This window comes from Sturnira hondurensis, unplaced genomic scaffold (genome assembly GCF_014824575.4).
Source record: "Sturnira hondurensis isolate 20B ecotype Veracruz unplaced genomic scaffold, ASM1482457v3 Scaffold0020237, whole genome shotgun sequence".
Classification (NCBI taxonomy): Eukaryota; Metazoa; Chordata; class Mammalia; order Chiroptera; family Phyllostomidae; genus Sturnira; species Sturnira hondurensis.
In genome coordinates this window covers 403810-430857 of record NW_028092868.1, presented here as the reverse complement: position 1 = coordinate 430857, position 27048 = coordinate 403810, and the positions used below count along the sequence as shown (strand labels likewise).

Here is a 27048-nt window from a genome sequence, read left to right as displayed (position 1 = left end):
GGTCTTGTTCTTAGGGGCAAAGGGAACAGCTTCTGGAGGCTGAAAGTCAAAGGGAGGGGTTTGCTTTGGGGAACTGAAGAAAGTCCACTGGAAGGCTGGAGGGTGGCATGGTGGAGGACATGGCTGGAGAGGCGGAGCCTCCGTCAAGAGGGACCTCGGAGACAGTTAATCTATCTATGTAAGAGCAGTGGGGAGCCATGGAAGGGTCTAGAGGGGAGCAGTAATGTCCCCAGAATGGGAACTTAAGGCAGAGCAGGGAGGTCAAACAAGAGGCTAGTGCAGGCCAGAGAGGACTGTGACCCAGATTAGGGGGACAAGTGGAGTCAGAGAAGAGTGAATGGAAATGGTGGCAACAGTGCTGGGCCCTGAAGTCGGCAGCAAAGGACATGGGAACCAGAGGAAGAGAGCTGTCCTGTGGGTGGCAGGGGTGCGTGGCCTGGCCTGCATGCAGAGGGCCCAGGGTCAATCTTCTGGGTGTGGCATGCAGTCCTAGAGCTCCTGAAGGGACGCTCTGAGAAGTGTGTTGTTCAATATGGTAACCTCCAGTCACAAGTGACTCATTTACACTAGTTAAAATTACACAAAATTTAGAATTTAGTTCCTCAGTCACACCAGCCCCATTTCACGTAAGTGTCCAGTGGACACCTGGAGCTAGTGGCTGCTGGGCCAGACAGCACAGATACAGAGTCATCGCACATGTCATGGTAGAGAGCTCTACGGGGCAGCACTGTGTCAGAAGAAGGACACTTCTGGGCCAGCAAAGGTGTCCCCAAGAAACTCAAGGCCCTTCCTCCACCCTAGGCCTTTTCTTTTTGAGGTATGTTCTCCCAAATTGGAGCAGAGGGCACAGGTGAGGAGAGGGTGAGGCAGAGAAGGGAGTGCTGGACCTGGCGGAAATCCCTGGGAGAAAGGAAGATGCAGAGAAGAGAGGAGGACATGGCTTTGTGTGCAGGGGATCCCTGCTCTCAAGGGGCACACAGACGCCCTGCAAATATGGGGGCCTGGACCCAGGGTTCCAGCTGGGCTTTGCCACCCCCTGAGCTTCAGCCTCCTGCTCTGTAAAACCCAGGCCCCGCCTCCCTCTTGGGAAGGCGGTGGGATTGCCCTGCAGTGTGCCACCACCAGAGGCCATGCTCAGGGCCACAGGAGTACCTTCAGGGGGCTCCCAGGGACCTGGGGCAGGCAGGCAGTCCTGGAGCAGGTGGGCCCAGGCCACTCCCTGAAGGGTGGCAGAAGGGCATGGGACAGGACACCTGGTGAGGCACACAGCCTGTGCAGAGGCAGGGATCTGGGGGGCGTTCGCTCCACCCACCCCAGTCGGGAAGCAGCCTGCTGGGGCACAGAAGTGTCTGTGAGGCAGGAGGAAGAGGAGACTGCCAGGGAAGGCTGAGGGGACCCAGCAGGAGGGGAGCCTGGAATGAGGCGAGCCCAGCCCCAGGCAGATGTGATCAGAGAAGGGCCAAGCCACTGGGAGGGGAGGATGGGGTGGGGGATGGGTGGGGGGCCAGCTCGAGGGAGCTGGGAGTGTGGCTTCCAGCCCTCAGGCCCCAGCTCTTCCTCCATCAGCCCCCTCTCCTGGTCTGGGACCCTTAATGAGCACTCCAGCTGCTGTTGCTTGCTGTGCTCACTGTGAAGAGAGAAACCGGAATGTCCCAAATGGAAGCAATCAGATGTCACCTATGGCTGGGCAGAGGGTGTGCAGTGGAAAGGGGAGGGAGAGGAATTTAGAATAACCAAATCCATTAGTAGGCCAAGGGCGAGCAACGGGCGTCAGCAGCCACCCTCAAGGTGAACACTGAGGGACCCCAGGCGGACTCCCTCATCCCTAAATATAATAAAAATAACCATTGTAATAGCGACGTCTCACATTTATAGGGTGTGTGCAAGGGCCCTTTATTGGGTCCTTTCCAGGGGTCCTTTTAGGGGAGAGATCAAAGCAGTGGCTGAGAGGCTGGGCCTTTTCATGGGTTCCCCTAGGACTGAAATGCTGGGGTGAGGGCAGGAGCAGGCCCTTAAAGGGAAAGTGTGTGTGTGACCCAGTGAGGCGGTGGCCTGTGTAGTGTCCTGTAGCGATCACAGCTGCCTGCACCTCAGCAAATGAACAGATCTTAGATCCAGGAGCCCTCATATGCAGCAAGGACCCCACTATGTCACCCTAACCCTGCTCCGCCCTTCATGCAGGGAGCGAATGACTCGGGGTGTTGACAGAGGGAAGGTCCTCAAAGCCTCTCTAGTCTAGTGCCCTTGCCCTACAGATAATTGTCTCCACTCGCCAGTCCCTGGCCCTCAGCAGATAGTGCTCATTAATTGTAGTGCACTTTTCCCCTGAACTTACTGCCCAGAATCCTTTTCAGCACTGTTCCAGGAAGCTACCACTAACTAGTGAGCTGGTATTCAAGAGAAAGAGCTATTTTGTGACTCAAAGTTTTGTAAATACAGAGCAGTAGTTACTATAGATGAAGCCAGGGAGCATTTCTAAAGTTTTATAGCCCCTCCAAGGCCTTAAAACGAGCTGGCAGCTCCAAGCCAGACTGAGGACCTCACTAAGTAGCCAACCCCATGGGAAGGTGGTGGGAAAAAGTCAAAGCGTCTGAAACAAAATGCCATCTGTCCTAAGCACAGTCCCACAATTCGACACTCTTGGAAAGATGACTTTTCCCGTTACTCTACACTTGCCCCGATGCCATCTGGAAACCCTTACCAAAGAACCCCAACCCCAGCAGGGCTCTCTCCCTGCTTCGACTTCCATGGAACTTCCTGGTCACTCCAGACAGCCAGCTCAGAGAAGGAAAATAGGTGAGACATGCCACATGTTGACTTCTCTTATCCCGGAACCTCAGTGGCCATGCCTCATCCCTCAGCACACTCCCAGAGAACCTAGGTGGGCCTCAGAATCCTTCTCAACGTGTTACACCAGGTTGCCACTTCTGGCCAGAGTCAAAGGCCAAGGTAAAATCTTTTTGCCATGCATGGCTCAGCTGCAAATACATTGTGCAGTTTGCCCTCCTCTCTACTGCCTTTAAATGTCTTGTCTCTCCATTAGATCACACCCAACCCGGTGGCAGGAATAGGGCTCCCTAGTCATGGGGTCCTTGATGGGGTCTAGCTAGGACTTGGCACATAATAGGCAGCCCTCACCACTCAGCTGCGGGGTCACCGTCCCTCTGCTGGAGGCTGCTGAAGCTGTCTCAGTCGGCTGCCCTCCCCACAGCCCCATGCCCAGAACCACCTGTGTACTCAGCACTCGCTGGGGAGACGGTGCCCTGGAGGTGGGTGTTTCACAGCCACCAGCAGAGGGTGAAATGTTCAACTCCCGAGTCAGGGCTGCACCCCTGGCCCTGGCTGGGACAGTGGGGATAGTTTAGTCAGTGCGGTGTGTTTCCATCTAGACAGACCAGCTGGGAGCAGCCAGCCCCTCCCATCGCCTACTTTTGAGGGTCTGTAGCTTCTCCTCACCCTCCCAGGCTGCCTGGCGTGTTTTGGTGGGGGCAGAACAGTAAAGTGGGCAAAACCCCAGCATCTGATGCCATGTGGACCTAACTAGTTGTGTGATCCAGCCTCAGCGTCTTGATCGGAAAGAAATGGGGATGACAACATCCTCCTCCCAGGGTTGTTGCAGGATTAAATAAAATCACTTAATTAATAGCAGCATTACTATCTCCCTCACTGTCAGAAGAAATAAGATGGGGCTGTGCCAGTCTCACAACTTTTATTAATAGTTAATATCTACTGAGCACTGCATAAACAGCTTTACATCTATTCATTTAATTCTCACAATTGTTCTATGAAGTGGTTATATTTTTGCTATTCCATTCTTACAACAGAGAAAAATGGAGGCCCAGAGAAGTTAAGTAACTTTCTCAAGGTCACACAGCTAGTGAATAGCAGAGCCAAGCCTTGAATCCAGGCAGTCTGACCCCAAAGGTGTCATTCTGAGCTACTAGTATATATCATCTGCGTGAGACACCGTGCCCCACTAAGGCGGGTCACACAGGCCAGGGGCTGGGGACCTGTTCACTTTAGTTTGGCTCCCACAGAGGTGGCACTTACTGAATCAACACAATACCACCTTTGTTGTCAGAATGACACGGAGGATGCCATTTGTTGTCGCCAGCCTTGGTTTCCGGAATGCGTGGGCTTCCCAGGAGGGATGGGCTGGTTCTTGTCTCTTGGACACTGGATTGTCCTCTGGGAAGCCTGGCACCAAACCTGGGCTCCCCGTGCGGCATGGCACTGTCCTTCAGGCAGCAGTCTTTGCGTAGTCCCACTCCCATTTCTGCGCCGCCCCCCTGTCCTGCCAGTTTTTTTCCCTCTTACCACCTGTTTCCTTACTATACAATGCGTGTGTGTGTGTCTGTCTGTCTGTCTATGCAGCTGCCTGAATGCCCCATTTTGGTGCAAGATAGGGGTAAAAGTTCTATAGTAACTGCACCTCTTTAAAGTTATTCTTTCCTCCTTTTCATCATATCTGCACACCCTCAAAGCCTGCTCTGAACGGGTGACAGGCTGGCTATGTAGTGCCACCTGGGTGCTCTAGAAAACACCAAGCCGACCCACTTCCCAAAACCTTGATGTGAATCCCTGTGGGGAGGCCCTGGGCACAGGGTGTTCACCAGCTCCATGGCGGGCAGTCCCCTACACACAGAACTTCCCTGTGCTCTGTGCCTGGGGTCTCCTGCGCAATCCTACCCAGGCCCCTCACAGTGCTTGAGGGCCTGATAGTGACCATAATGAGGGTCACAACGAAATGTCAATAAAAGCACTACTGTGCTGTATGCAGTATGACAGTCTGGGAGACTCGAACAGTATGTTCTTTTTGGGGGGGGGGCTGAAGGGTTGGTTTTGATTTTTTGCTTTGTAGTTTTTATTCTGAGAAAATGAAATCAACTGAGGGCTTGCCATCCAGAAGAAAGGAAGTTTTAGGAGAAGCCTCAGGAATTCTTCTGCCACATCTTTTGGTTGGATTCTGCCCTCCCAGCAGCAGCTTGCTGAGTGCTCAGTGAGTAAAGGAAGTCAGCAGGCTCCCCCCAGGGAAACTGAGGCCGGGCCTGGGGAGGAGCTGGGAGGGCTGTGCAGGCCGGGGCCCTGGCTCTCCTGGGTGTCATCTGGCCTGCCAGCAGCCCCCAGCAGCCATTCCACACTGATGCTCCCGTTGTCCTAGTGGCCGCCTCATGCCCTGGGGGGTGGCCTCCATGAAGCAAACTCTCTATGGCCAAAGGACATCGGGATGGGTCTGCTGGCAGCAGGGGCTCCTCTGGACCCTCAAAGGGTGAGGGCAAGCCCATCACAGAGGGGCGGAACTGCCTTCCTTCGAGGCTGGGCGCGGCCTTCCAGAGGGACACTGGGCCCTGTCTCCCTTCCCGGAGGCTACTGCGGGTGTGCCAGCAGCCCTCCCCCCGTGGCTACAGTCCATGTGGGCTGGGCCTCTGCCACCTCTTCAGTGCCCTTCCCCCCCTGCACCGCCCCTGCCCCCAGCCTCACTGGTCTCCCTGACGCCTGTAGTCCTTCCTCAGCCTTTCCTTTGCTCAGGCATTTCCCACCGAGGCAGGCTCCTGACCACCCCAGTCTCCCTCCAGGGAGCTCACTGCTACCTGTTGTGTCAGGTGCACTAGAAAGGCCTTGCTGCCTCCAGGGCTGGCATCCTGCCACCCAAGGAGCTTTGCACCTGCAGTTGCCCGTTACTCGGTAGATGCCTTATGAAGGTGCCTCTTCAGCTGTCACTGGAGGTTTTCTGTATTGGGTCATGCTCTGACAAGGTGGCTTGTAGGACAGGGACATGAAGGATGACCTCTGGGGATAAGGATGCAGAAAAGGGGCTGATTGAAGGGGTGTTAGTTGGGGTGTTTCCAGGAACAGACCCAGTCCACTTCCCTGTGTTGGCACTTGAGGTTTCCTGGGCGTAGGAGGAGACTTGGTGACAGGGGAGGTCAGAGGGTGGTCCTGTCACCTCCAGCCTCTCCTCACTCCATATTATCTGAGTGTTGGAAGGGAGGGGGCTATGCCCTATACCAGGAATCTTCCACAACATTTCTGGTTCTCAGGCTTACATACTCTTCGTGATGGGGAGCTCATGACCTTAGGCAGGTGACTATTCCATTATTGGACAGCCCTGGCTCTAATGTTGAGTGTGTTCTTCATCTCATCAGTGTTCAGAGCCATCTCTATAACCAGCCACCCCACCCCTCCAGCGTGTCTTGAAAGTGACTCAAACTCAATGTGTCTAAACTGAACAGGAAGTCCAGCTCCCCGCACCCGTCGTCAGTGAATGCAGTGCTGGCTTCCCGTGCCCCCAGCCCAGGAGCACAGCTTCTCAGCCTCCCGCAGATCTGTCCTCTTCCCTCATCACTGCCCACCCTCCCCCTGGGGTGGTTCCCCTGTGCTTCCCTGGGCTCTCCTGGGCTGTAGCAGGAGCCTCCTAACTTATCTGCACCCATTCGCTTTGCCCTGCCCTTTCATCACCCTCACGGAAGCCAGGGGAATCTTGAAAAACTCTCAATACAATCACCACATTTCCCTGATTACAGCTCTTCAATGACTTCCTGTTGCTCTTGAGCAAGAAACTAAAGTTTATTAATGTGGTCCATGAGGCCGCAGCCCCTGGTCCTTGCCACCCTCCCCAGCCTACTCGCCTCCCCTCACTTTCAGAGACCAGCTACAGGGCTAAGTAGCACAGACTCTGGAGCCAGAGCTCTGAGTTCAAGTCCAGCTCTGCTCATTACTGGTGGTGTGGCATTGGGCAAGTTGTTTAACTTGTCAGTACTTTGGGTTATACCTCTGTGAAACGGGGGTGATGGTAAGAGGACCTCCTTCTTATAAGTGTTGCTTTTAGGATTAAACAAGTTAAAACAAGCGCGCTGAGCGGTGCCTGGCAGGCCAGTAATAAGATTGTGATATTGCAATCCCCTGAAAAGAGCCCAGCCTCCCGCAGCCCCGCCCCTGGTCGCAGGCACACACTGTGGGGGGACTTGGGCTCTGAACTAGGCCCCCTGGTTCAAATCCTGCCTCTGCCCTTCTCAGCTGTGTGCCATCACACAAGTTAATTCACCTCTCTCTGTCTCAGCTTCCCCGTTCATGACAGGGTTGTTGTAAGTGCTGAATGAATTCATATACACAAGACCCTGCCTGGTTCATCGGAAGCACGGTTGTGCCAGGTCCCAGCCATTCCCCTGTACTGGGCCCCTCAGCTGGTCCGTGCTACTCATTCTCCATCTCAGCCCAGCTGTCATGTCCCCAGGATGAGCCCGCTTAGTCCATGTCACAGGAAGGAGCTCAGCACCTCGCCCCTTCCAGACGTAGCTCTGATGGCCGTGGGTATGTGGTGCTGATGTGCGTGGTTTGCAGACGCCTGTGCACCCCCTAGAAGGTAAGCTCCGTGAAGGCAGCTGGAACGTCTGCTCTGCCAGACTTGTGTTCCCAGCACTTTGCGTGGCTCTGGCTCAGACAGATGCTCAATACCCATTTGTGAAAGGGAGGGAAGGAAAGAAGGGGCACCTGACTTCCATCCCAGCATCTTCACCCCCGGCCTCTCCCCACTCTGTTGCAGGGGACCCGTGCTTCATCCTGCTCCCGGCCCACAGATGACCCCGAACCCCCTAAAACTCTCGAACTCCTGGGCTCCATGCTAACCTGGCTCCTACCCACATCCACATAGTTCTAGAGCCCAGTTCCTTGACTTGCCTGAAGTAGCAACAGGGCTTCAGATTAGCTGGAAGAAAGGACTTCCTCCTGCAAAGGCTGGAAAACTCACGCAGGATCATGCATCTCCCTCCCGTGACTTTTTCTGATCTGCAGCGCCTGAAGCCACATCTGCCTGTGGTTCTGGTGAAGCAGAGGCAGAGGCGATGGCATCCGGAGGACCCTCAGGCCCCTGTTTTTTGGCCCTGGGAGCCTGTGATCAGGCGCCAAATCCATTGCACAAAGAGAGCTGTGGAGGGAGGGAGAAGGCCGTTCCTAAGGCACATCCCCCCCCTCCCCATGTCACTCCCTCCAGTGCTCCAGCACACAGCCACCCCCTGCCCGAGGCAGACCAGGCAAGTCCAGTTCTGGTGGGTGTGGGTTGGGTGTCTAGTGTCTAGATTTCCTCCGCTTTGATTTCACCCTGCTGAGCTGCCTGTGCCCCGGGGCATGCCGCCGACTGGGGCTTACTTCCTAAACAAACCCGGTCTGTGGGCCGTCATCTCCTGCGGTCCCTGGGATGAGGCCCACGGAGCCAGTGTTGCACTGCCCTGGTCCTGTCTCTGCGCCTTTGCTCCTAGTTGGAATGCTGTCCTGCCCCCATCTCCTTCTATCAGATTCTGCTGAAGCCAAGCCTGAAGCTTGCGTCCTCCTGGAATCATACAGATAGGTTCTAGTAGGCAGACCTCAAAGTAAGTGCTTTGGTTTAAGCGTGGATCCGAGACACCAGACCAGGACCTGCCCTCAAAGGCCAGCTCAGTCTCCAGCGGGGTGCTGGCCCAGGAACAGTCTGGCACAGGGTGACGAAAGGGCTGTAGCAGATGGGATCAGGTGCCCACTCTCTGCCAGGCCTTGTAATCAGACACTGAAGTCGGGGCCAGAGCTTTGTCCAGTGTGGTCATTTCAATGGGCAACTCCTCCTTTCAATTTCCGGTTCTCAAGGCCAGAAGGCAGGCTTGTAGGTGGGACCCTCACTCACCTTCCTTTCTGCAGCCAGAGGGGGTCTGAGTTACCCCAGAGGAGAGGGGCATGGTAGCGAACTTGACCACATGCCCACATGCCTGCAGCAGCGCTGAGGCCAGACCGGCCTCACCAGGGCTGGTGGGAGGAGGCAGGCCTGGCACCAGCGCGCGAGAGAAGCAGCCCTCACCTGGCCCCTGAGCCAAATGAGCCGGCACGGCAGGTGCTCACCCCTCTTCACGTCTGAGCACCTCCTTTTCTCTTCTGATCTCATCTCACTTTACCCCTCCAACTGCCCTGGACCAGCCAGCGGATAACTAATATTAATCCCAGTTGACGGATGAGGAGACTGAGGTCCAGAGCGGTTATATCTTTTGCTTAATACACAGCGGACTGGTATTAAGGGCTGGACCCAGAGGGCTTGGCACTCCCAAGGTACCTCAAGTCATGTCAACACTGCCGAGCCCTATGTGAGGTAGGCAGTTCATCAGTTTGGGGGCCATCTGTGCTAACCCAAAATAGAATCCCACCGCAGCCTCCAGCAGGCAGGTTCTAACAAGAGTCATACACTAATAATATCAAACATTAATTTTATTAAATGACAGTTTCATCTAAAGCACTTAGCACAGTACCTGGTATACACCACTCATTATGTGTAGCTGTTATTATTAGTATTAACTCATTTAATAATTTCACATGGTAAGTGCTTCATGGTTTCCAAGGTATTTTTCCCAGCTACACTTACTAATATCCCCATTTTGCAGATTCCCCCACTTTGCAGGGGCAAGTGCCAGGCTCAAGGTCACGACTATGGAGTGCAGAGCTCACCTGGCCTCTGTGTTGGGCTCCCAACACCCACATCACAACCTGGACTCAACCACATGTCATTGAAGTCCAGGTTGAACCTGAGCCCTTTAAGAACCCAGGTCTGAGCATGGGGAGCGAGTGGCCCCTAAACCCAAGGCCCGGAGGGAGCTGCATTCTTTGGGGGGAGTGAGTAGCCTCTTGGCATTTTCCCTTTGATACTGATACAGGCATTTTAATAGCTACGATGACCAGGCGGTTGATGTTTCAGCTGTGGCCACGTGGGGCATTCCAGGAGGCCCTGGCCGCCCACAGGGGCAAAGCAGGAAGGCTTCTTTGTCCCAGATGGCTAGGGGTCCACCCCAGGACTTCAGAACATTTACTACCTGTCCCTGAGCCTCAGCCTGGGGATTTTTTTCCAGGGGTCTCACACTCATGCCCAAGAGAGCAAGGGAGGTGACCTAGGTAGGGGAGCAGGCCAGGGTGAGGGTCCTGTGGTGACCTAGACAGCACATGCCCACCCGAAAGGGGCAGCTCCCATTCAGTACTACCTGACTGTTACCACCACCCAGGGTTGCCAGATCCTCCTACGTGGGGGCGACTTTCCTCACAATTCCCCTGTGTGCCATGGATGAAAGTAAACACTACCAAAACTTGGTCTGCTTGGGGAGGAGAGGTGGCCGATCCCTCAAAGGGGAAGGGCCAAGAGCCCCCTGCTCAAGGGGCTTTTATTGGGTTCATTTGCACAAAAATACAGGTAAGGATTGAACAATAGGTATCGTTCAAAGAACCATGAGGGCTTATTCTAGGTCAGGGTCAGATAGTTAATGAGGCATAGAACTTTGAGGAGGAAACTTCTTGCTTAGACCCTTATCATTTAAATGAGAGCATTCTAAACAAAGCAGGTTTCACAGGATTTTTACATATTCTTTCTTATACCTGATTTACCCCGGATACCCACCCTTTCCAGCAAAGGGTTGCACCACCTTCCGCATCATAGGTTTTTAGGCTTAAGTGGATTAGAGCCAGGCAGTGCTTCTCCCAGACAGAAACGGGGATGGGGACTCGGACTATGTCACAATAGCCAGAGGGACAAGGGTCCATCACACGCTCTTTGTTGCAGCCCCCTGAGTCCTTCCATGATGGCCTCCCAAGTGATCCTGTCTGGCCTAGGTTGCTCGTCTCTGAGGGGTCATACCCGCCATGGACATCGACCATGTTTTGGGGGCAGGGAAAGAAGCAGAAGCAGCGCTTGCTGCCAGAGACAAGCTTTATCTCCTGTGGCCCGCATTCTGGAGGTCACTCACTTAGCCGTGGGAGGCAGTTACAATTCCTGAAAACAGGCAGGGTTGTTCCCAACACTCCTATTGCACAAGAGATTGGGAATCTAGACCTTTATGTGAAATTGCCTGTTTTGTAAGAAACCAATATTTATTGAGCGTTGACCACATGCCAGGCCATGTCCTCGGCACTTGGGGATATGGCAGTGAATGAAACAGACCAAAATACCCATGCTCTTATGGTACTTACTTTGGAGTGGTCGGGGGAGACATTAAGCAAAACAATTAAGGCAACAGCAAAATCCTAAGGAGAAAATAAAACAGGGAGGAGGGGTAGAAACTGTATTGCAGGAGGGCACCAGGGACAGGGAAGGCCCCATTGAGAATGAGCCTGGTGGCCTAGGAAGAGAACATCCTAGGCAGAGAGGGCAGCACGTGCAAAGGCCCTGAGGTAAGAAGGGAGTCTGGCATGTGCAGGCACATCAAGGGGGCCTGTGAGGTCACCCTGGCTGCCGCACTGAGTGGTCTGCGGGGCAAAGACAGAAACGGGATTCGTTCAAAGGGTATCACAGCCATCAAGCCAGAGACGATGAGGCTTGGCCCAGGGGGTAGCGGTGGGAGTGGGGCCCAATCCTGGATTTGTCTGGAAGGTAGAGAACAGGAGTTGCTGACTGAGTGGGTGCAGAGTGAGAGAGAAAGAGGCATCACCGAAGAAGTCAAGGTTTTGAACAACTGGCAGGATACAGTTGCCACTACCTGTGATGAGGAAGGCAGGCCTGAGGAGATGGGACAGAATATGAGGAGCTCAGTTTTGCCGGGCTAATTGAGGGAGGCCTGTCGATGGAGACATTCAGTGGGCCACTGGGTAAATACTTCTGGAGCTCCCGAGGAAGGTCCGGGCGAGAGGGGCAAAGTGCGGGGCACCTCCACACATATGTGGTGTCAAAGTCCTGAAACGGGTGAGAGCCCCAGGGGCCCAGCTCAGAGGGAAAGGAGGTGAGGCTGGGCCCTGCGGGTCTCCGACGTGGCGGAGTCAGGTAGGTGAGAGGGAGGTAGCAGAAGACAGAAAGGGCACAGAGTGATGGGGGCAAGTCTGGAGAGCGGCGTCCTGGGGGTGAGGGGAGCGAGTGTGTCAAGGGGAAGGTGGAGTGAGCAGATTCCAGGACGGGCTGAGATGAGGTGAGGACTGCCCACTGGGCTTAGCTACCCCGAGGTCATGGGTGGCCGCACGGAGGTCAGCAGCGCCCACGCGGAGAACCTGTCTGGGGAGGGAAGGTAAGAATTAATAGAAATGGTCTAGCAAAGAGCAGGAGGACACACCCTTCATCGGGAAGGGGTTTTCTTCACATTCAGTATTTTTATTAAATTTTTAGCAATGTGCGTATCTCCCCACCCTTTTAAGGGTGGCAATAAAAGTTAAGTTAAGTTACTGTGGCAATTTTCCATAGCAAACTATCATAAGAGAAGCTTTGGTCGAAAATGGAATGAAATAGGAAAACCAAAAACGAGCAAACAAACAAAAGACCAACCAACAAACAAAATCCAATTGCTGCTGCTTTTAAAAACAGACCGATATTTTCACCAATTATATTGGCACAAACCACACGAACAATATTTGCTCGGCCAAGAGAGGGCTTTAATTATTTTTTATTTTACAATGGAAGGAACAACAGCGTGCTTGCATAATGATTTACATCGGGAGTGGGCTAAGGCACCCGAAGCCGGCTTTTGAGCTGCATTTTCTGTGGGAGCACAGCCACGCTCGTGTTGGGAGCTGTCTACAGCTGCTTTCCGCCCACGTCGTAGAGGCGAGTGGTTGTGACAGGGATCGCATGGCTCGAGGGACCTGGAAGATTTACTAGCTGGCCCTCTCCAGAAACTGTGTGCTGACAAATGTGTAAGACACCAGTCCAAAGGGGGAAGTGGATGATGCAGGTGGAGGGAGACCTGCTGCCGAGGTGCCCTGGAGCAGGCAGGAGGGGAAGACCCTCGAGCAGGTAGAAAGGGTTGACCTTCTCTGGGAACACAGATGGGCATGCAAGAGGAGAGGTGGGCCTGTGCAGGCACAGGCGCAGATGGGCGGGTGGGCATGGTGGCGGGAGCCTCTGGAAGGCCTCTTCTTCCTGCTCCTGTTTTCTCAAGGTCATCAGGTGGCAATGACCGTGTGCTAGGATTGGGGAGAGCAGGTGTGAGAACTACCAGGACAGGAAGATGAAGGAACTAGGGAATCACAACACGCTTGCTGTGCTTTCATCTGAGATAATGATCGCATATTAAAGTGAAGCCAGCCCTGGTTGGTGTGGCTCCATGGGTTGGGTGCTAGCCTACAAACCGAAAGGTTGCTGGTTCGATTCCTGGTCAGGGCACATGCCTGGGTTGTTGAAGAGGCAACCAAGCAATGTTTCTGTCACACTGATGTTTACCTCCCTCTCTTTCTCCCTCTCTTTCCCTCTCCCTAAAAGTAAATAAATAAAATCTTAAAAAAAAAAAAAGTGAAGCCAGTCAGCAAGGCCGTGTCGTGTGCTCTCTCCAGCTTCATTTTGCTGCGTGGGTGCCGGCGTGGGCCCAGTGGAAACTGCTGGCTTTGTGGCTTAGCCAGGAGAATGTGCTGAACGGAGAGGGTGGCAGCCCGGGTTGTAGCCAGGAGAGTGATGCTGGTCACTGACCACAGAATCTGGGCTGGGCGAGGAGGGGCGTGAAACATGGTGGGCAGCGGGCAGTGGAAAGGTGGAAGCACCTGCAGACGGCAAGTGCTCAGGCCCGAAGGAGCCCTGGGGCCGAGCTGTTGGAAGGACTGAGCTGCAGAAGAGGGTTCGTGGGTGGGGTTGAAGCCCAGACTCTGGAAGGGGTGCAGTGATGTTGGGGTTTAGTAGTTTTCAGAAATAAACACTGGGCACACCAAGAAAATGCACCCACCCCCTGAATTGAGCCAGTTTCCTGTCTCTGCCAGGTGTCTCCTTCCCCTCTTGACAGGTTCCCCTAGCTCCCAGATCCACCTTTCTATCCCCGGCCTCAGCCCTGAGCTCCAGAACCACACGCGGCCCTGCCCACCTGGGCTCTTCCACAAGGACAACCCTAAAACTCAGTTCATCCTGAGCCAAAGTTGTCATCTTCCCATAAGCCTGCTCTTGCCCCTGTCCTGGCCCCATGGGGCCATCTTGGCTGCCCCCAGCAGAGCCTGGACTGTACCCTCTCCCCCTACTGCGTCCATCCTATGCCGACCATTCTTCCTCCCACCTGTCCTTCCCCTTATCTCCCCTCCATCCACTGCCATGCCATAACTCGGACTACCAGTGTTTCCCAGCTGGCTTGGTGACTGACAGACTCCAGCCTTTGGTCCCAGGCTGCCTCTCCAGGGCCCAGCCTGTGCTTGGCGTCCTGCCGTTGTTGAGTGAGGGACAACCCTCCTGGCTGCAACCTGCAGCCAGAATGCTGCAAACTCAGCTGCCCTCAGCTTGTCAGTCACTGAATGGCTTTGTCACTTAATAGACTTCTGTCCCACACCTGTTGTGTGCCTGGGAAAGTTATTAGTGGGAAGGGAAGTAAACAGGTACAGTCCTTGGTGGAAAGTGGCATTGATGAGCTGGGCTTCTCAGGCCTTTCACCAGACTCTGTCCTGGGAGGTCACTTGTGTGCCCTGTGGCCATCCTGTGTGCACCGCTGGCCAAATCTCAATGTCCACCCACAAACATTTGTGTGCCGGTCTTCCTTTCTGAGTGAGGGGCTCCCCTTGGGACGTTGCTCCCTCCCCCTCTTCCTGTCTGCTTTGACCCTCTGCCCTCAGAATCCTCACCCTGTCCGTCACTGGGCTCTCTCCCAGGGACACTTGTGCACTCCTTTCTCCAGCAGGGTGGAGTGGACTTCGCATCAAAAAGCCTGAGCTCTTGTCCCAGATCCACCAAATTAAACTTACCTTGGAGTTAGGTTGTGAAAAATTGGTGTGAGTCCCTGTGTTGAAGCACCCAGCTCAGAGCCAGTACAGATCGGGGCTTAGCAGACGTGAGTGTGCTGAGCACCATCATGCAGCTCCCCTGCTGTCCTCTCCACCTGCAGACCAGAGGGGACACCACATCCCACCACATCTCCCACACAACTTTTCACCTCTCTCACTGCCCACCCTGAGTGGCGGAACGACACGGTAGTGAAATGCTGGAGAAATGCTGACGGGGGACAGCTGGCATCCTAACCGGTCTCCACGTCACAGACCACTGGACATTGTCAACCAGGGCCAGCCGTAGTACAGGCCCCATGAAACCAGATCTTCCAGTTTTTAAAGAGATTAGAAATGCAGATGGGCGTGTAAAATCATCTCCTTTAAAATGTTGGCCATAAATTCAATGAAAAAAGAGAACTGTGGAAACCAATTAAAGTACATCCAAGGGCTACATCCAAGAAACTACCAGCTTCTGACCACTGCAGTAGTTTCAGAGAGTGTGGGTTTAAATCTCAGCCTCCCTCCACCCCTGACCCCGGCCAGGCCACAGTCTCCTGTCTGTGCCTCAGGTTCCCCACCTGTAACATGAGTGCAACTATAGCCAACATGTACTGAGCACCTTTTCTTTCTATGTGTCGGCCTTTTCTGTCCTCTCAGTGACCCAGTGATGTAGGGACTGTTACCAGCTCAAGGTCTGAGAACTGTGTTTGAACCCAGGCACTCTGGCCCCAGAGGCGTGCCTGTAACCTCTGTGAGTGCGGCCGAGCCCCAGGGCTTCTGAGGCCCGGGGCGCCAGGAGCACCACTCTGCCCAGTGGAGTGAACACAGCAGGCATGGTGCTTCCGGGCGTGTGCTTGTCCATTTACCGCCATGGAAATGGCAGCTCCCTGAGGGCAGGAGGTGTCCCAGTCTACTTGTCACCACCTCTCTGGGGCCTTCCGCACTGGCTCAGTGATTTGCAAGCAGCTGAGGAAGAGGTCTGATGAAGAGGCAGAGGACCTGCTCGTCTCCCTCCCCCGCCCCCTCTCAGACTGGCTCCCTGAGGGACTCTGGAAGAACAGAAGTCACTGTCACTGTCCCTGCCCCAGGATCCAACAGGAGCCCAGGCCTAGTGAGGAAACAAAGAGCAGAGAGTGGAGAAGTCAGGTTATTGTGCCCATGAGCGTGCAATGCAGGAAGGCCACCACTGGTTTAAAGGGTCCTGTGATTGGGGGTGACTTCTTTAAGAGCGCTCTGAAGACATCAGACACTGGGATTACCTAAAAGGGACCTCTCTGTCTGCTTTTTATTACCCAGACATCCGGTGGCCAGTCTTTGATGCAGCAACAGTCCGCCTGCCAACCCTTAAACGGCCCCTCTGCCCCACCCCCCACCCCCCACCCCCACCAGCCCACAGATGATTCCAGGGCTAAGCCTTTAGGCCTCCCAGTGACTCCTCTCCTCTGTCTCCTTGTGCAGAAATGGAAGCTCCACTCTCGGAGGCGCCGGGAGGCCCCGAAGACATCTCTAGGGTGTCATTGCCCACCAGGTAAGGAGCCCTGCGAACGGGTGACTAGGATGGGGACAGCCACCAGAGGCCCTCTGTGTGGTTGTGCTCTGGCCACACTCTGTTCAGGGCATCACCTTTCATTTGAAATATGGGAATGACAATATCCATGATATTACCTTTTATCTACTCATTGATTGGCCCACCTCTCCCCTATCCATCATTCATTCATTCATAATGCACCAGGTTCTGAAATGAGACAAGATAATGGGTGTGGCTATGTTTTGCAAATTCTGACATATTATGCAACATTGAAGAGAAGCCCAAGAGGGCAGGGACCAGGTTCATCACTGTCACTATTGTGCTGCCAGCTTCTGACATATTGTAAGTGTGCAAAGGTGTTTGTTACCAAAATGAATGAACTATAAAACTTCCTGCCCTTGCTAGGTGGCTTAGGGTGCTTTGTGCTGTATGGTATCTAGACTACCTGCACAAATGCCCCTTGCACACAAGTTCAAGGTTGAAAGGTGATGTGGCATAACCAAGTTAACCAGTCCAGTCAGCTTCTGTCTCTGCCATTAACTAGCCCTGTGTGGGCGGGTCCCCTCCGAGGGCACCTTTCTAGTGCTCTTTCCTCTGTACCGCGCCGGCTGCCCCTCACCGGGTTTGCTCATCTCATCGCTGCTGTGTACCGAGTGCCCACTCCATGCTGGGCACCATGCTGCGTGTTGGGTTCAATTTCATTGTCCACAGTTAGTAATAATGATAAGTTAGTGGATTTTTCTAGGTTGCTATTATTATTAAGCCATAAGGATAATAGATGAGCAAGTTTCATTGTCCCCATGGTAGCTGGAATGGGCTGTACTTTTGGGAGATGAAGAAAGAAGCCCCAAAAAAGGGTTGGGGGACAAAATAGTCAAGTAATCACAGAGGATTCTGCCCTGCTGTGGGCATCTGCCAGCTCAGAGTGTGACCCCTTGATACCCGCTGTGGGCAGATGGCATTGGCAGGGTGCCTAGTGGGCTCTCTGGCAGGCCCTCCATGGACACAGGGGCTGAGGGGCCCTGGTAGCCCTTGCCCATGGTCCCCAAGCTGGAGGAGAGAGGACAACAGATGTTGAGCAAATGGGAAGTGGAGAGACCACATCTGCTGGAGCATGAGTGGACTGAGGTGGGAGTCACACTTCAGGGGGGCTGCCATGGGAGATGGTGACATCGAGATGGGATTCAGCTGGCCCCCATCAGAGGAGGGTCATCTGGGTTAATTAAAAAGGTATCCAGAAGCCCTGGGAAGCTCCCTCCCTTGGGGCCCAGGAGATTGAGCCCTGGGATCTGGCAAAGCTTTGGGGAGAAGAGTGCTGAGGTTAATGAGAAGCGATGAAGGCAGGGGTGGGTGGCGGGGCCTGGGCAGAGCGACTGCAGGGAGCCCCGGGGTTTCTGGGCAGCCCGCATTTCAGATCACTGTGTCTGTGGTCTCCATTGTCTCTGGTCGATGGCCGCTGGAGTTTTGCTCCAAGTGTGCAGTGCTGGTGGAGAGCAGGAGATTTGGAGCCACGGAAGATGGGGGTTGGAGTTTCAGCCCTGGCATTTGCCAGATGTGTGACCTTCAGAGAATTATCTAACCTCTCTCTGCCTCGGCTGCCTCATGGGAAACAAGGGGATATCACCTATCCTCCGGGTATATAGTGACAATTCAGTGAGGTAATTTTGGGAAGTACTTAGCATCTTTCCTGATTCCTAGTAAGCACAATTATTTTTTTCCCTCTATTCCTCTTGTACTTTAAAGATGCTCAGAAATCCTTACCAAGCACCATGTGCTAATGCTGGGGACAACGTGGGCTGCACCTCGGTGGCAAAGCTGACACTTACCCTTCTCTCTTCCCTACCTGACTGGGTTCCACAGGTTCCGCCTGCCATCCAAGCGTGTGCCCAACCAATAGGCAGCAGCTTCGTGCTTGGGAGAGCTTGGCTCCGGAGGCCCTGGGAGGCTGATAGTGGGGGAGGGTGTGGCAGGCGGGAGGAAGGATGCCGAAGAGTGCTTCATCTCTCCTCGCCTCCTGGGGGTCTGCGTGGGACCCCAGGCTCTGGGATGGGGAGGAGAAAGCCGTGAGCTGCTCAGAGGTGGTGGGGAAGAGGGACACACTGGGGTGAAGGGACATAGCCGGGAGAGGGAAGGGCCTGATGCAGGTCCTCTGTGGGAGGAGCTGCCAGCAGGGACTGAGCTGCACAGGAGAGGGGAGGAGAGAGAGCAGGGGCTTCTGGAAGGGGTGTCCAGGGTGTTAGAGAATTCCCCAGAGGGCGGTTTGGCCTGAAGTATATAGATCATAGATATTATATATATAACCGGGTAGTGAACACCGAGAGAATTTAAAGAGGAGACTCCAAATTGAGGCAAAATAGGAAGGAGACAAAAATGTTTTTCCAGCTTTCTGGAGCCGGCATTGAAGGACTGGAAGGGCTGCACAGGGCCGTCTCAGACCATAGACCTGCGGAGTACATGCATCCGCTGGGACGGGCTGGGTCCTGCTGCGTCCCTGGACCTGCCTCCTGCCCAGCCAGAGGCTTCTCACCCTGCAGTGACCTTACCACCTTCACGCTGAAGCCTGCGGGCCATGTGGCTGCTGTTATGCATAATAGCGGTTATTGCTGCTGCCTCTAATTGAGCACCTACTATGTGCTAGGCATAGCGCTGAGCACTGCACAGTGATGGATACCTTCTCCGAACAGGCAGAGTAGAGTCCTGACATTCTGAAATGTTTGCAGACCTCCACACTCCTGGGTGAAATGCCCATCTTCCATCTACGTCATGCATCTTCGGGTATTTCCTCAGGGTCAAAGTTCAGGAAACACCGTAAAGCTCCTGATACAGAAGGACTTAGGCAACTATGGAGTGCCCCACACAGAGCCAAAACATTACTCTCTTTTGTCTTGCTAGCATTTCACACTGTGTCCCCTATATAGTAGGTGCTCAAGGAGTGTCCCCTAACTGATCATCAAGAATCATTCCTGAGTGGTTGGTTCTTTCTTGTGTTCTTCTTCACCCCTCTGGTTGGTTTCTGGCACGTCCCCCCACTTCATGACTGCTCTGAGTCTTGCCTGGTGCTGAAGTCACAGCTGTTGGGACACAACAAATAACACACACTCTTCCTGCCCACTGTGGCTGCTGAGACTGGAGCCTTGAGCCCCAAACCCATGCCTGCCCCCAGTTTGCCTCTGAGGCTGGCTGGGCCGAGGTGGGAGTCCTGTGGTGGGTGTGTTCTTCCTTGTGGCAGCCTTGGGCCCTGGGCGGCATCCAAAGGGCTTGGGACACATAATCGTGGGCAGAAAACCCACCTCCTTCCCTTCCTACTCTAACCTTGCCAGCATCCTCCCAGGATCCTCCCTGTCCCAAAATAGCCGTGCACTGGCTAAAGTCTGGCTGTATCCTGCTTCTGAACTGCATGCACTGTTCACTGGGGAGTGATGGGCTCGCAGTCCCTGGACGGGGTGCCAAAGGTCGGGCCCTGTTAGGAGGGTGATGGGGGCCAGAAGTTCAGAGGAATAGGTGTGGGCAGTTTGTAAAGCATATGGCCTGGCGGGACAGGAGAAAGGCTCTGGGAAAAGATATACAGACCGTGGGACTTCCTAGGCCACTTGAAAATAACACAAAGATCAGGGAAACTCTCCCATTCTCTTTCCTTGTTCTTCCTAACAAATGGGGAGCAGGACAATATAGGCTCCAGTCAGCAAGGAAACAGCTACTTCAGCCCCGCCATGCCGCCGGGGCTGGGTGGGTCGGGCAGGGTGAGGCATGACCCACGGTTGTGCATACGGAGGGAGCCGGGACCAGCGGAGCTGCTGGGGCAGATTACTTCACACTCTGGGCTTCACCTCCAAGGCAGGGAGTAGGTCAGGGTCACAGAATGACCACCAGGCCAGGAGGCTGGAGTACAGTAGTGGGGCGAGGGCCAAGGTGGCCCAGTCTGTGCACTAGTACCATTGCCAGCTCTGGCATAGAGGATGGAGGAGGGGAGAGAAGGGGCCTCCAGCCAGACTAGTGGGAGAGGCCATGGCCACCCCCTGGCTGAGCACATGCTAATGCGAGGTGCATATGAAGTGCCAGGGATTCCGGAGGAGCTTGGGACTCTGGGAAAACTTCACTGAGGAGGTGACACTGGAGGCTGGTGGTCAGGAATGAGGAAGCAGGCAGGGGCATAGAGTTAGGGCACAGACACAGCTGCCACCGTAACAATAGGCCCCAAATACAGGGATGCCAATAAGGTTGGCGGGTGGTCTCTTCCTTAGGCTGCAGATGGTCCGGGGACAGGAGAGTGGCTCTACCGTCGTCATCCGGTGGCTTCCATCTCTGGGCCCCTGTCAGCTCCTTCACTTGCACCGTCCCCGGGCCAGCATGAACAAAAGAAGGGGCCCAGAAAAGTACCTACTTAAACCCTGAAGAGCAAAACTGGAAGAGAAACAACTCGACATGCATCACTTCTCGAATCCCATTGGCCAGCACTTAGTCACATGGTTACCGCCCAGGTCCAAGGGTGGCCAGGCGGTGTTTTTGGCTGGGTGGCCATATGCCCAGATGCAACTTATTACTGTGTGAAGTGGGAGAGCAGGGGCCAGGGAGCGGTCTGCACAGGGGGCATTCCAGGCTGGGCGCCTGTACGGACGAAGGCTCCGAGAGTGAGAAAAGGGCAGGTCTACTGGGAATGGCAGGCTGCTGGAGGAAGCTGGAGCACAGAAGTGGTGACGGGAAATAAAGTGGGAAAGGACCGCAAAGGGCCAGGCCAAGGAGTTCCAGCTCAGCAATCTGCAGTCAAAGGAAAGCAAAGGGTTTTCATCCTGAGAATGAATGATCGGGAATGGCGGCCCGATGGGCTGCACCGAGTTCGATTCTGAGACTGCATCCCTGGGCAGCAAAAGATGTGGCGGCCTCTCAGTGCTGCTGCAGTGGACGCCTCGTGGTGGGCCGCAGTGCCCGTGCCCACAGGAGCTGATGGTGCACCAGAGAAGGTTCGTGCGGTAGGGATGGGACCTGGTCCGGTTAGTATTCTGGAGCCATAATTAGCAGCGTTGTGGACAATGGCTTAGAGAGGGGAAAACCCCTTCCAGCAACAAAAGTCTGAGATTCTATGAACAGGCTCTATTTTCTCATGTTGTTCTATTTATGTTCACTTTGGAACTGCCTCTTGGGACTTGGTTATTTTCCACAGGTGGTGAGTGCTGGTGTTCACACATCCTGAAGTCCTGTCTTTGTCTGGCCTTGCCCTGTTTGCCCTGGCACCAGCTTTTGCCCCTGACAGCCTCACTGTGTTTCCATGGGCAGGGCCTCCGGCCAGAGCCCCTGTCTCCTCCCCCAGGCTGTGGCAGAATAGTCCTACAGTCCTGCCCCCCTTTCTTTGTGGTTCTCCTTGTTTCAGACTCAGCTAACCCAGGAAAGAGAGAATTCAGAACAAATTGTCCCTTGGTGCCATTAATAAAGAAAAGGATTGCAGCCCTGCCCGGGGGGTTCAGTTGGTTGGAGCATCATGCCCACAGCGAAAGGGTGAGGGTTCCTGGGCGGGGCATATATCTAGGTTGTAGGTTTGGTCCCCAGCTGAGGCGCATACAGGAGGCAGCCAGCTGATGTTTCTCTCTCCCATTGATGATACTCTCTCTCTCTCTCTCCTTTCTTCTCTCTCTAGAATCAATAGGATCATGTCCTTGGGTGAGGATTTAAAAAAAAGAAAAAGGATTATAAAGCTAATGGATGTTTCAGGGAGAACATTTAAACTAAAGAAATGCTGTTTTCGGATACCTCTGAAACTCCACATGCAAATAATCGTTGGGGTAATTCTGAGTCATTCCTGGTGATTCCATCAAGCGCATCCCTGAAGGCCAGCCTGGGAAGAGACCCCCCTGTTCAGTTTAGACTCCCCCCGTTGTCTGGCTTCAGCCAGAGGGAGGGGCTTTCACATGCTGTGTCAGGTTCATTCCCCCCTTTCCCATCCCAACCTTTTCCTCCTGACTTTGCAGTCCTGTCTCATGGCCCGTCCGACCTCCCAGACACCCAGGCACCCACCCGTAGTGGTAGCATCAGTGCCTCCTTCTCCCTCGCCCACTGCACCCCGGCAGTTGCTGGGTCCTGTCAGTTCTACTTCTCTGCTCAAAAACCATCCGTGGCTCCCTAGAGTTCATACACACCCTCACCCCAGTAAGAAATCCACTTTTGTCTCTCTCATCTAGTCTCTGACCAAGCTCCCATTATGCCCTACTCTTTTCTTTCAGTAAAATTGGGCTACTCTCCAGCCCTGCCCGTCCGCTGGTGTCTCACCTGTGCACATTCATTCACGCTGTTTTGATGGCTATGTTCTCCATTCCTACCTGATGAGCTCTTCGCCCCGCCCCACCCCTCCCCCGCCTACTACGGCGTCCCTGCAGCTCCTTCCACCCTTCACTCCTACCGTAGCCTTTTCCCTTAGTTCTGCTGCTTGGTTACTACGTTAACGTAATGCCCGGCGTGTGCTCAGCGTGTAATCCAAGCAAAGCCACCTACTGGGACAAGTCATTTGTCTTCAAGTGAGAAGTGAAAACAGACCGAACTGTACACACCTGCAAAGTTTCTCCTTGGCCACGATCATAACCGTTTGATTTCAATTCCTCAGGCGCCCGACAGCGGCACTCAGTGAGAGGCTCTTGCACACAGAGGAGCTTTCGTGGGTGTCTAGCCGGGGAGGACCTCCCCCACCTACAAACCACACTGGGCAGCCTCCTTGATGGCTCCGCACGGTTGTGACACAGGCCACCCACCCTCAAATGGCACCTGGCTGAAGCCAGTGTTTTTCTCCCACACCTGGCCCTTTTCCAACACCCCAACCTTGGGGGCCGGCACCGTCACCACATAGGCCCCCACCTGGACTGGAACCTGGGCGTCAGCCTGCACACAGCCATTGCCCTCACAGCTCATCAGTCACCGAGCCCCACTGACCCCAGTCCGCCCACTCCTTCATCGTCTCCACTGTCACTTGTGTTCAGGCTGCCGCCGTTTCTCACCTTAGTCACTGCAGTAACCCCTAATGTCCTATAATCCCTCCTTCACCCAGAAGCCAGAGTGGTCTTTTTAAGGTCAATGCACAGCCCTGACTGGCGTGGCTCAGGTTGTTGGGCATCATTTGGCAAAGCAAGATGTCACTGGTTCAATTCCCGGGCAGGGTGCACGCCTGGGTTACAGGCCTGGTCCCCAGTTGGGGTGTGTGCGAGAGGTGACTGATCGATGTTTCTCACATCAATGTTTATTTTCCTCTCTTTCTCCCTTCATTCCTCTCTCTCTAAATATAAATAAAATCTCTTTAAAAAGAAAAGAAATAAAATTAACGCATAACCTTAGTTAAAGCACTTCAGCACTTTCTATCACACTTAGGATAAAGGGTCGAATCCCTGGTTCGGTCTACTGCCCCTTTAGGCCTCCCCTCTGCCTGCAAAGTGACACCTGTGGTGCCTGAGGACTCCTGTGTGCTGGTGACAGTGGTTGGAGCAGAGAGGCTGCAGGGGAAGGCGCCACGCCACAGCTGACCCAGAGTGGGGGCGGGTCCTTTAGAAGTCAGACAGCCCGTCAGTCAGTCAGTAAAGCTCGGACCCTGGGCTCAAAATGAGAGCACATCCTGTGGCCTCTGTGGTCCTATTTCAGGCAACTGCTTGCCCCAGAAGAAGGGCTGGGCTGTGACCTTGGAGCGGGCCCTGGACGTAAGGAAGCACCCAGTGTGAGAAGGCCTGCAGAGACCCACAGCTGCCCTGGAAGCGCCTCTCCGCTCCAGGCCCTCCGCGCTGCACTTCAGAGCCTCCCAGAGAACCCGCTAAAGCTAATCATCTCTTCCCCATTTCCTCTTTAAAGCACTTCCAGATCCTCAGCCCTCCTGGACGTGGCTGATAATGTGTTTCTCCTAGATCGGCTCTGATAACACCCGCCCGGGTGGTCACTGGGATTTGTAGAGAAATCAAAATAAGGAAGTGGAGGGTTCCGGAAAGGTAGTGTGCTGAGGCCAGAAGCCCTGGACTGGGAATCGGTCCCAGACACTGAGGGACTCAGCAGGTCACTGTTCTCCCTCTGGGTCCCCCTTGTCTCACTCGGAAAGGGAAATGACTTTAAGGAACAATGTGGACCTATCTGGTAAAGCGTGGAAGGGCCCCCCAACAGAGCCACCCGCTCCTGGGCACATCACAGAGAAACAGTCACACGTGCATAAGAGAGGAAAGGGTGTTCGCTGTGGCACTGTGCTTATTTCCAAAAAAATGGAAAAGAAAACCTAAACATTTGTCAGCAGAAGAAGAGAGACATGAGGATATTAAACTGAGGTACTTCCATCAGTGAAAATACCAACACTCAGCACAGATGAACTTGAACTCCAGACCAAACTAAACTACAGCTGAATCTCATCCTATGGAGAGAAAAAGAAACCCAGATTACAAAGAATATTTACATACAATTTGTTTATATAAAGTTAGAAACATATCAAATAACATGATACATGTTCGGGGAATATATGTACCCAATATAAGCAATAAATACATAGAGAAATGCACAGGAGTGATAAACGTCAGATTTGGTGAAAGGCAAGGGTGAGGCAGAAACTGGGCTCCCTGGGGTTTGGCTGTATTGCTGACTATTAAGCTTGATGACCGGTGTGCCAGATGCATTGTATTTTGTAACAACTTCATTAAGATATAATTCCATTTACAATTCATCCATTTAAAGTTACAGTTTGATAATTTCTAATATGTTCAGACAGTCGTCCAACCAGAGTATTTCACCACCCCAGAAAGAAATCCACAGCCTCTAGCACTCATCCTCCCCCCCCACCCCCACCCCAGCCCCAGCCCCAGCCCGCCGTGCACCTGTCCATTTCTACGGATTTAGTGTAATGCTCTCAGGCTCACCCGTGTGGAAGCACGTCCTAGTACTTCATTCTTTTTTATTGCCGAATAATACATTGTATTCTTATATATATACTCTGTAGCTCTTTGAGTGTCTAAAATATTTCAAGATAAAGCATTTTTTAAATTACAAAGTTGATTAGATTAGAGCACCTTGGAACAACCCTTCGGGACTGACGCTGTCATACCTGACTGGCACTCCCCACGAACAAGGGCGTGTCATTGCTTGGAGCTTAGATCCCACGCCAGGGGCCTGCAGCCGCCTCTGGGCTGCCAGCCCCACCGGGACCCAGGGGGCCCCACTCTGCTCAGCTGGACTCCCGCACTCACCCTCCTCCCGACACTGTGCTGCCTCCTTTGTCCTCCTCTGCCCTTCCCACTGCCACCACCTCTGTGATGTCTCCTGTGACTCTCAGGTATGGCTGGTGGCCCTTCCTTCTGAGCGCCTTCAGAGTTGTGCTTCAAGGGCCGTTTGGCCCCTCAGTGAGAGAGCAGCAGCCAGACACTGAGGGCCGACAGCCCTGCAGGGTCCTTACCTTTTCTGAGTAGCTGTCCCTGTCACTGTGAACTGAAGGAGCCAGAGGTGAGGATTCAATGAGATAAGTTACGTATCTATTGTCCATAGTCTCTTCTTGTTCAGAATCGAGTTTTATGCCTCTGACTCCCCACTACAGGGAGGTGGTCCTGGGCAAGCCTGGGCCGTCTAGGGAGATATGTGTCCGCGGTACCCACTTGACCTGCCCGGGGAGGGGGTGCTAAGCCAGCGGCTACAAGTTTGACTCCTACAATCCTGGGTCGAACCCCAGGAATCCCATTCTACTCCTTATTAATTGTGGGACCGTGGATACATTACTCTCCTGACCTCGCGTGAAATGAGGGATAATGACCGTACCCACCTCATTGGACCTGACACATACTTGGCTCAAAACGATGTGTTAGTTGCCATAATGATGGTGGTGATGTTGATGAGTGGAAAGGGGCTTCTGGTGCAGGAGAAGTTGTAGCCTTCACCCAGTTGCATCCAGCCACATGAGATCCTGAAGAGGTGCGCGTCATGCCACCAAATGCAGCAGGGAAATGCAGCAGAGAATTGCAGCTCAGGCCACAGAGGCTGTTGGCTTCCTCTCTCCTTCTCGGCCCTGTTGGAGCCTAAGTCATTCCAACTCAGTGAAAAATTCCAGATGCCTCTATATACAGGGCACTACGCAATGCACTGCAAAAGATGCAAAATGAGTGAGAAGCATGCCTGCCCTCAAAGCATTTGCTGAGTGGTGGGAGCCCTCCGTGGGATGCCCAGCTCTCTCTGCATGGCTTTCAACATTGGAAAAGCCACCTCACCTCTCTGAGTTTCCATGAGCTCATCTCTTACCTATAAATAAATATATTACAGGGTTATTGCAAAAGTTCTTGGTCAACTGTGGGGTACTAGACACATGAAAGCCATCAGAGGGAGAGGACTTAGACCTGCCCACAGTCCAGTCATACAATAGAAGGTAGGCTGTGTCGAATGATATAAATAAAGGGTCATGGACCATAGCAAAGGGAGTGTGAATTACAAGAGGGGTGATGGTTGACTCCTTGGAGGGGATGTTTGGGATCACTGCTGATCTTTAGGGTCAGAGGGCTTAGCACCCTAGTTTATGAAGAAAGACTCACCCCTGTACCTCAGTGTCTCCAGCCACAACCAGTAGCAGGAACCTCTGGACAGTGGGGCTTTTCTTGAAGGTGTTTGAGCCCTTTATCCATATGGAGACAGGCAACCAGCCTTACTCTGCCCTGAGAGGGGACGGGGCCATGCCTGTAACAGCTGTTGGTGGGGTTGGGAGTGACCGAATTTTGCAGGAACTCCAAATGACAAGGGACAGCTGTCTGTCTGGATGGACTCACAGTAGCTGGCCACACTCGCTGTGTGTTCATTTTTCCCTGTCGGCCCAGCCTCCAGCCTCAGAGAGGCCAGCAGAGATCAGGGGAAATAAGAGACTCCCCAAGTCCCGGGAGGATAATCACTCTGGT

At 53.7% G+C, this 27048-nt stretch overlaps 1 protein-coding gene across 1 annotated transcript in view; it reads left to right on the top strand.

The window, feature by feature from the left end:
* Nucleotides 1-27048, top strand: part of COL13A1 (collagen type XIII alpha 1 chain) — a 146479-nt gene that overhangs the window by 3141 nt on the left and 116290 nt on the right. The window contains exon 2 of the mRNA XM_037029257.1: nucleotides 16111-16180. Coding sequence (XP_036885152.1) covers nucleotides 16111-16180 — 70 coding nt within the window. The remainder of the gene's footprint in view (nucleotides 1-16110; nucleotides 16181-27048) is intronic.